At 37.6% G+C, this 9068-nt stretch overlaps 1 protein-coding gene across 1 annotated transcript; it reads left to right on the forward strand.

Moving 5' to 3' along the window:
- The first annotated feature begins 1357 nt into the window (after positions 1–1357).
- trim35-13 (tripartite motif containing 35-13) lies at positions 1358–8793 on the forward strand. Its single transcript, XM_051716620.1, has 6 exons — positions 1358–1881; positions 4798–4893; positions 4983–5213; positions 5306–5328; positions 5436–5554; positions 6984–8793. The coding sequence occupies exons 1-6, from the start codon at positions 1432–1434 to the stop codon at positions 7520–7522; spliced, it is 1458 nt and encodes a 485-aa protein (XP_051572580.1). The 5' UTR covers positions 1358–1431; the 3' UTR covers positions 7523–8793.
- The last annotated feature ends 275 nt before the right edge of the window (positions 8794–9068 follow it).

Here is a 9068-nt window from a genome sequence, read left to right on the forward strand (position 1 = left end):
ATTATTGACGCCTTAAGTCCATACCACTCAGCATTCAAAAGAATATGTCTGTCAATGTATCGATGAATGTAACCAACCAATTTCAGTGAATTTGGCAACAGTATGTTGAAAGTTCTGCTGTTGAAATTGGTCTGTGCTTACTGAAATTTGAACCATTGAAATTTGGAAGTGTTGTTAAATATGTGGGCATGTTTGAGTTCCAGTTCAGGTGAAATGTCCACTGGGTGGTGCCAATAGTGAGTTACATTTTTAGTTGTAACTGATGTAATACAGTCAACAAGAATGCACATTTTATTAACCCCACACCCTAACCCAAACCTCAACCCAAACCTAACCATCAGTGGAGTAAAATTGCAATTTTATAATGAAAATAAAACCTCTGAATTGCACTCACCATTGGTCAGGTGAACACGATTACTAATTGGTTTCCACGCAGAACCAGAACCTGTGTCTCAGAGATTGCTCACGCAACACATTTGAAGTGCTGCAAAAATTTCTGATGGGGGATGCCGCTTGTCAGTAATTCTGCAGAATGGGCCGATTTCAGGGTAGAAGCAAATTCGTAAGCAACATGCCGATTTACTGTGTTGTTTCCTCAGGTGCCTTTATTCAAATTCCACTAGTATTCCCCTTATTTTGTAACGTGGAAGTAAACAAGCAGTTGCATTTCTGGCAAGTTTGAGAAAGCTGCGTTGTCATTAGCCACAATGTAAATAACTAGAAGGAGAATTTATTATTATTTTCATAAATGCGTTAATGAAAAATAATAATGATAATAGTATGAGGACATATATTGCCAGATTGCAATAGAATAAAAGCAGAATAATTTAGTATTTTTATATTGCTGAAATAGCCGGAGGTGGCTTATGCGGGAAACAATCCACATTCTAGTTTTTAAACAAATCTCCCTTTGTGTAATGCTTTGCTAATGTAATATATTTCTTTAAAATAATTGTCAGTTGGTTTGATATTTTGCCATCTAATGCAATAACAAGTCTGGCTTAATTGTGCAAATATGTTTCAAGACCATTGTATATTTATTCATTTGAATAAATTCATTGTTTTTTTCCTTTCTTTTTTCTTCTTTGAAACGTAACTCAGCCCACTTCCATGATGCCAGTTTTTCAATTCTTCTCAAATCTTATTTTCTTTTATTATTCTTATTAGATGGCAAATATTATTTATCCTCTTCATTGAAATGACATGAGATCTTAGCACACTTCAACCCCCTTTTATGTCAGTGCTAATGTCAAATCACTCGCCAAGACCCTGATGTTACATAAGGCGATGTTTATGCATGACTCTTGCGCAGATCAGAGCATATCATATGTCAGTCTTGATTCATGGTAGGCTCGCTGATGTACTGTATACACTCAGTATACTGGGGCCAATCTGAAAACAGATCTCCCAAGGTTAATCATAAGTGGGTAGATGGAACATAAAATGCCCCCTGTTACCCCACCGGGCAATGAGGGGCTCAAAGCAGCAATGGCTTCCAAGCAATCATGTCTTGAGGAGGACCTCTCCTGTCCCATCTGTGGAAGTATCCTTCAAAAGCCTGTAGTGCTGTTCTGCAGACATCGTTTCTGTAAACATTGTCTGGAGAGCCTCTGGAATGGTGGGGGAACGTGTGAATGCCCTCTTTGCTGCCAGCCATCGTCTATGGGGGAGCTCTTGGTCAACAAAATGCTAGAGAAGACCTGTGAGGGTTTTCTGAAAGAACGCTGCAAAAATGACCCAATTGCATGCAAGGAGCATGGTGAGAAATTGACTCTCTTCTGTTTGGAGGACCTGGAACCCACTTGTAGCAAATGCAAGTCATTGAGCAACCACAAGGGTCACCGGTTGTACCCTTTATATGAAGCCTCACAAGACTGTAAGGTACGTCTGCATACAGGTGTTTTAGAATCTCAAAAACTGTGACCACCTGTATCTATGTTTGACTTGTAAGCAATATACCAGGACCAGCTTGCCTGGCACAAAGATTATACAGTAATGTTTATCCGCTAGTTTCAACAATTGTGCATCAATTTGATGAACAGTTGATAAAATAAAATAAGAACATATTAGGTGTACAACCATCTCTTCTGTTTAGGTCCTTAGAAATGATTATTTATGGTTCCTTGGCTGCATTATTATCATGCTATTAATAACAGTATATTCTTGCTGGGTATGAGCCCTCCTGGAAAGACTGTAACCAGACTCCCATGCACTTTTTCCATGTGCTCGAGTCTTACCAGTCTAAAGCATTTGCATTTGACTAATTCATTTGATTTTGGTCTTTATTTACAGTTGATGAATGTATACAACAGTATCTAAAAAGATCAATTTTTAAGGCCAGGACCAAGGATGGATTATTATGGTCTTACAAGGTCCCCACTTGTCACCTCATGCAATGTTTTCACTTGGGAGCTAAAAAATAAAATATAAGATATTATGGTATCTTATGGTAAATTTTAATTGCGACTTCATAATTATGGAATGTCTTGGCTTGACATACTGCAGAGACTATTTAGCAGAGACAGGCCACTTCTATTAAAATGAATGGGAGAAACTGGAACAGCCAATGGTCAACAGATATAGCAAGGAAGTCCCACCTTACAGATAAAAGAGCCAATCACCCTTTGGATACAGACATCGCCTGTCAATCAACTTGTGAACACACATGTGCATTAACTATACAAGCCGGGAAAATGGCATTTTTGCACAATTTATGATACCAGTGTTATCAGATTTTACTGCTGATTTTAAATATGTTTTTGTAATCTTGATCTTAATCTTTCATAATTTTGATCGTAATCTTGACCAACCGATTTAGAGATTTCGGTCTTTCCCCATTCAAATAGATAAGTGCTGCACTTTTATGCCGCTTGTTCACATAGAAAAATAGCTACCCGGAAGCGTTTCAAAGATGGCCGCCAATGCTGACTTGCTAAAAAGGCTTTGCATACAGTCATTCTACAGACTTGGGTTAGGGGTTTTCCAAAATCCCTAAACCAAGACCAAAATTTCTCCTACATGAACTTCACCTTCCGATTGTTTTGACTCGGGTTGCCATGACTTTTCTTACTGATCGAAATGAAAGTGTTTTTGTACAATGTAAAATCTAAAATCTGAAAACCCCCAAGAATCATGAGGGACATCAGCAGCATTACCTTCTTCAGGGACCAGCAAGAAGACAATCAGCAGCTTTTATGTTGTGATGGACAAGAAACTGCTGAATATCACTGTTGGGACTGATTTTGATGATAAAGTGCCATTGTTTGGTAAGACTGTTTACCTATTTACTGAGAAACAAGATTAACTTTGTAGAGCAATTTCATGCTTTTTGTTTTTAAACAAGAGCTCAACTTTTCAGTTCTGCCTGGTCCATTGCAGTACTAAAAGCCATTTAAAATTAAGAAGTTGTGAAGAACAAATTCACTTTCCTATGTTGAACCAGACATTTACTGTAAAAATTGTACAGAAGAAAAAATAAATGCATTTTTTTCTATCAGTTTTTGTTTTATGGAGTGGGGATGGGTGTGGGGAGCAAATGTAAGCTATTACATGGAATACCTACCATACTGTAATGGATAATGAGTGTAAATTTTACATTTAAAATTGAGCACAAACTGCTACTATTCAGTGTTACTTTAACTCTGGTTTGGTGTTAAATTAGAAGTTCTTATCAACTAAAATGTACAAATGTAGTTAAAATTTTACACTTTATGTGTTTGTCAATTAACACTGTTGGAGTGTTCAAAAAGTCAATACTTTAGAAGGTGTTAATTTAACACTTTTCTGGTGGTTTCCATATAAACACTGGGAAAGTGTTGATTTTAACTCTGTGGGTGTTACCTTTCTGATTTCAAATCTGCCAAGACTATTCAAACTCCAGCTCTCAAAAAAGTAAATGTAAACAATGACCACTTTCTTTCCTATCTATCTATCTATCATTTCTGAATAGCCTTAACTTCAAAAATACTTTAAACTTTCAGACGAGGCTTCGTCAAGTCAACATCAAAGTTGATCCTGATAAACTTTACATATCTAGTTGGCACTTAAAATCTCTGACTTAATTTCTTATAATGGCAACTTTGTGTCTAAAAATATAACAAGAAAAACAGAGAATTACAATTCTGATAGCTTTAAGAGAACTTTAAGAATTACAGTTTCTCTTAAATTGTGGTCTCAATGTCCCATGGCACTTCTAATCCTTTTCCTAACCCTTCTTTTGGATTCTAGTGCCCTTAAAGTTGGAGTAAGTCATCTGTATCCAATACACTGTCATATTCCGCGAATATCTCTTCACGGTCCACTAGCTGTCCGTTCTGTGTGCGCAGAAAAAATATTCACCGTTTGTACACAGCCCTGACTCTGTAAATGGGAAAATAAACAAAGCGGTTTGGACCGATCCACACAACACTATTGCACGTGTATGAATTTGGGGGACGGAGCATCTGAAGAAGCACTGAAGGGAGAGGTGTGTTTGTTTGGCTGTTGAGTTCAAATATCAACAGTCTTTCTCAGGAATCACTTACTCCACCTTTAATGTTAAAAAATTTTTGTCTTTTTAAATGTAAGAATCCATAGGTGTGTTCCAGCAAGTATATGATTCCTTATTACAACACTAAATGCTCTTACTTTATATATAAAAAAAATAAAATAAAAAAAAAGTTGCATCTTCACTACTCCAGCCACTGTGTGAACTTGGCAGTGCGATACTGAAGATATTGTTGACTTTTGTATGACAAATTGCTTGTTTTGTTCCTCATTTGTAATTTTTTAATTTTATTTTATTTACCCTTTTTCCAGGAGGAACTCAAAAATGCATTAAAACCACTGAAGGACAAGCTGAAGCTCTTCCAAAAAGCCAAACTGACTTGCGAGCAAATAGCAGAACATATTAAGGTATTTTCATTTTAAGATACTATGCTATTTGCCCAGAGACAATAAATTCTCCAATTCAGAAAAAGTATTTCATATTATTCTAAATCTAGAGTCAGGCAGAGCATACTGAGAGGCAGATACGAGAGGAGTTTGAGGCGATGCAACAGTTCCTACGAGATGAGGAAGCATCCCGGCTTTCCATGCTAAAGCAAGAGAAGATGCAGAAGAGCCAGATCATGAATGACAAGATTGAAAATTTGGAAAATGACATCACATCTCTAACCAACACTGTAAAGACTGTTGAACAGGAGATGAGATCTCAGGACATCCCATTTCTCAAGGTAACAGTTTTTAATTGAATGAATACAACTTGAAAAAAGCTTACAATCCACACCTTGTAATTTTAGTAACCTTTTCTTTTTCATTCATCTAGAATTACAAAGACACTATTAAGAGGTACCACCCCCTTTCAACATGTAACAACTTTAAATGTATTTGCTTTTTCATCTTAAATATGTATAATTTGCTCCCCCCTAACTTTGTAATTCTTACTCAATTTAAAGGACATGGCGTATTCCCCAGGATCCAGAGATGGTAATAGGTTCTCTGCTTGATGTAGCTAAACACCTGGGCTCATTAAAGTTTCAAATCTGGGAGAGAATGCAGGAAATCATTCAATATAGTAAGTACTGTATATTCAGTATCAAATATTGTACATACTGAATATGGTCTATCTTTATACATGCTGTGATGTGTATTTTTAAATGCTGAAGTATTTATATACTGTACCATGTACATTTCAAAGCATTTTTAAGGGATTTTTTGACCATTATTGGTGTAGTAGTCATGTAAAAAATTAATTCATTGGACACTTTTATTTTATTTCTCCACACTTTATTGGACGACAACGTTTTTGACCACCTTCATTTGGCCTGATAGCCGGAGATCAAAAAGTCACTGTTGAATAAAATTTTAGAGCAACAACATTAGTGGGCCTCATCCATGAAATACACTATATGGCCAAAAGTTTGTGGACACCATATGTGCTTGATGAACATTTGATTTCAAAACCTTAGGCATCAATTTCCCCCTTTGCTGAAATAACAGCTTCCACTCTTTTGGGAAGGCTTTCCACTATACTGTATGTAGTAACATGGCTGCAGGGATTTGCTCTCATTCAGACACAAGGCTATCAGTGAGGTCCGGAACTGATGTTGGTCGATGGGGTCTGACTTTCAGTTGCTGTTCCAGTTCACCTCAAAAGTGATCAGTGGGGTTCAGGTCTGGGCTTTGTGCAGGCCAGTCAATTTCTTCCACGCCAGACACAGTAAACCATTTCTTTATGGACCTCACTTTGTTCACAGGGGCACTGTCATGCTGGAACAGAAAAGGGCTATCCCCAAACAGTTGCCACAAATTTGGAAGCACACAAAGCCCAAGCCATTACATAAAGAAACATTAAGATTTTTCTTTACTGGATTTAAAGGAGTAACCAAATTCGTTAATTAGAAGGGGGTGTCCACAAACTTTTGGCCATATAGTGTATGAGCAGAACAAATTTCTGTATGTCGTTCGTAAAGACATTATGTAAATAGTTTGAATTGGATATATTCGTGTTATATTAATGAGGCTCTTTTAGTCTGCATTGCAAGTTTGCTGCATTGTGTCCTGGACTCAACTTGATTTGGATGTGCACATTTTTTTATGTCTCATTAATAAGGGATAATGTACGGTCAGCCGGTCATCATTGCAAAATAAACCCAGACGGGGTGATCATGACCCTGGCACAAGTGGAGGGGTCTTGTAACTTTATTTTGCAATAATGACCAACTGACTCTACATTTATAGCTACTTACCAAATCGATAAAGATGGTGCCAGTTTGCTATTCTAACTTGCACTGGTATGAAAAGAAGCCTTGAAATGATACAAGAGACATAACAGTAGCACCTGTATGTTGCCATAGACAACGGCCAAATATACAGTTCAGTGATCACAAAAATATTTGAAAGCCACAACTGACCAATCAGAATCAAGTATTCCAGAGCAATGTTAACTTTTCGAAGTCACAGTAACAGCGGATTTAACCTTTCAAGCAATTGTTGTTCTGCAGCTCCTGTAACCCTCGACCCAAACACAGCTGCAAGCTGCTTCCTCCTGTCAGAAGATCTGACTACATTACAGTGGTGTTCTGAGACCTTTAAACTTCCAGACAACCCTGAGCGCTTTGACATAGGTGCAGAGATGCTGGGCAGTGAGGGCTTCAGATCTGGCCGACACAGCTGGGATGTGGAGGTAAAAAACAACACCTACTGGGTCATTGGAGTTGCAAGTGCATCCATCAACCGGAAGGGAAAGCACGTGCTGACCCCTGCAGAGGGATTCTGGACCATTCGACTGCGTAACGGGGAGTATAAAGCCTGTACTGCCCCATGGTCACCACTTACTATGAATAAGGAGCCGCTGGTGGTAGTGCGAGTTGTATTAGACATGGACAGGTCCAAGGTCACTTTCTACAACCCGCGAGAGAGGACAGCTCTATTCACCTTCACAGACATCATCGCTCAGAGAGCATTCCCTTATTTCTGCAGTGCCTGCAAGGAGCACCCATTAAAAGTGTTACCAGGGAGGCTGTCTGTTACGGTAGACTGATAGGACTGCAAAGAATGTCTCTCTCAGCATTTCTATCCCAAGACCGTCCCTCTCATGTTACATGTGTTGCGTGTGGGAGAGGTAGACAGAAATAACCATTTAGTTCCACTTGCTTTGGTTTTGCAAAATCTGATACACAGTACTGTGCAAAAGTTTTAGGCACTTAAGATGTTTCACAAAAACATTTGTCATGATTATTTATATCTTCAGTTTTAGTGTGTCAATAGGAAAAATACATTTTAGACTCCCAAACATTACTTTTACAAATTGAAAAGATTAGAATGGAAGAAAAGGGCGCTCTGCAAGAGATGGCATTGCCCCCACAAAGCCCCCCACTGAACATCAAGTCAATCTGGGATTACATAAAGAGACAGAAGCAACTGAGACAGCCTAAATAGATAGAAGAACTGTGGTGAATTCTCCAAGAAGCTTGATACATCCTATCTGCCAAAGACATCCTCACAATGCAACATTTTTCACAAGTGCCTAAAACTTTTGCACTGTAATATATCTGGATGACAGGAAGAATTTCACGAAAATGGTCAAGCAATATCAGTCATATTAACCCCAAAACAAATAAAATAAAAATTAGTTTTGAAAAAAATAAAATAAAATACAGTACGTATATCAAGCAGTTAAGCAAAATTCTTCCATTAAAAAGGTTTTTTTGTTTTAGAAACAAAATTGTTCAAACCTTTAATAGTGCAAATAAATGTACAAAATACATTTGTAAAGTACTATTTCTATACAATAAGTATAACGCTATATAGAAGTGTACTTCAAATATAAATCATGGTAGCATTTGTTGACTTACATTTATAATATAGCATATAATATATTTGTAATATATTTACAGCATTTCTTAAACTAAATGAAGTTTCCAGATATGTGAGTGTGTATACACCGATCAGCCACACCATTAAAACCACCTGCCTAATATTGTGTAGGTCCCCTTCGTGCCGCCAAAACAGTGCCAACCCGCATCTAAGAATAGCATTCTGAGATGCTATTCTTCTCACCACAATTGTACAGAGAGAGGTACAATTGTTGATGAGTGGTCAACAGAGAATGGCCAGACTGGTTCGATCTGACAAAGTCTACGGTAACTCAGGTAACTGCTCTGTAGAATTCTGAGATGCGGGTTGGCGCTGTTTTGGCGACACGAGGGGGACCTATAAAATATTAGGCAGGTGGTTTTAATGTTGTGGCTGATCAACATGACACACACACACACACACACACACACACACACACACACACACACACACACACACACACACACTAGAGAAAATCATCATACCCCTTTGGAATAATCACTTTTATTTGTCTTAAAGCCTGAAATCAAAACCCATTACAAAAAAAAAAAAACAACAACATTATTTTCCAGCTTTATTTACAAATCGTGCCTTACAACATTCAAGTAACAAACAAGGCATCAGTTCCAAAAATGTATAAAAGATGAAAAACTAGGATAACAAGGGTTGAATACTTTAATACTTGTAGAGCTATCTTTTACTTTAATGACAGCCATAAGTCTGTTTGGATA

Source organism: Myxocyprinus asiaticus, chromosome 14, assembly GCF_019703515.2.
Source record: "Myxocyprinus asiaticus isolate MX2 ecotype Aquarium Trade chromosome 14, UBuf_Myxa_2, whole genome shotgun sequence".
In the NCBI taxonomy this organism is placed as follows: Eukaryota; Metazoa; Chordata; class Actinopteri; order Cypriniformes; family Catostomidae; genus Myxocyprinus; species Myxocyprinus asiaticus.

Coding starts and splice junctions, on each gene's coding strand:
- trim35-13 (XM_051716620.1), top strand. CDS start 1,432: ATGGAACATAAAATGCCCCCTGTTACCCCACCGGGCAATGAGGGGCTC. Junction 1,882..4,797: donor AAGCCTCACAAGACTGTAAG/GTACGTCTGCAT, acceptor CCCTTTTTCCAG/GAGGAACTCAAAAATGCATT. Junction 5,555..6,983: donor GCAGGAAATCATTCAATATA/GTAAGTACTGTA, acceptor GTTGTTCTGCAG/CTCCTGTAACCCTCGACCCA.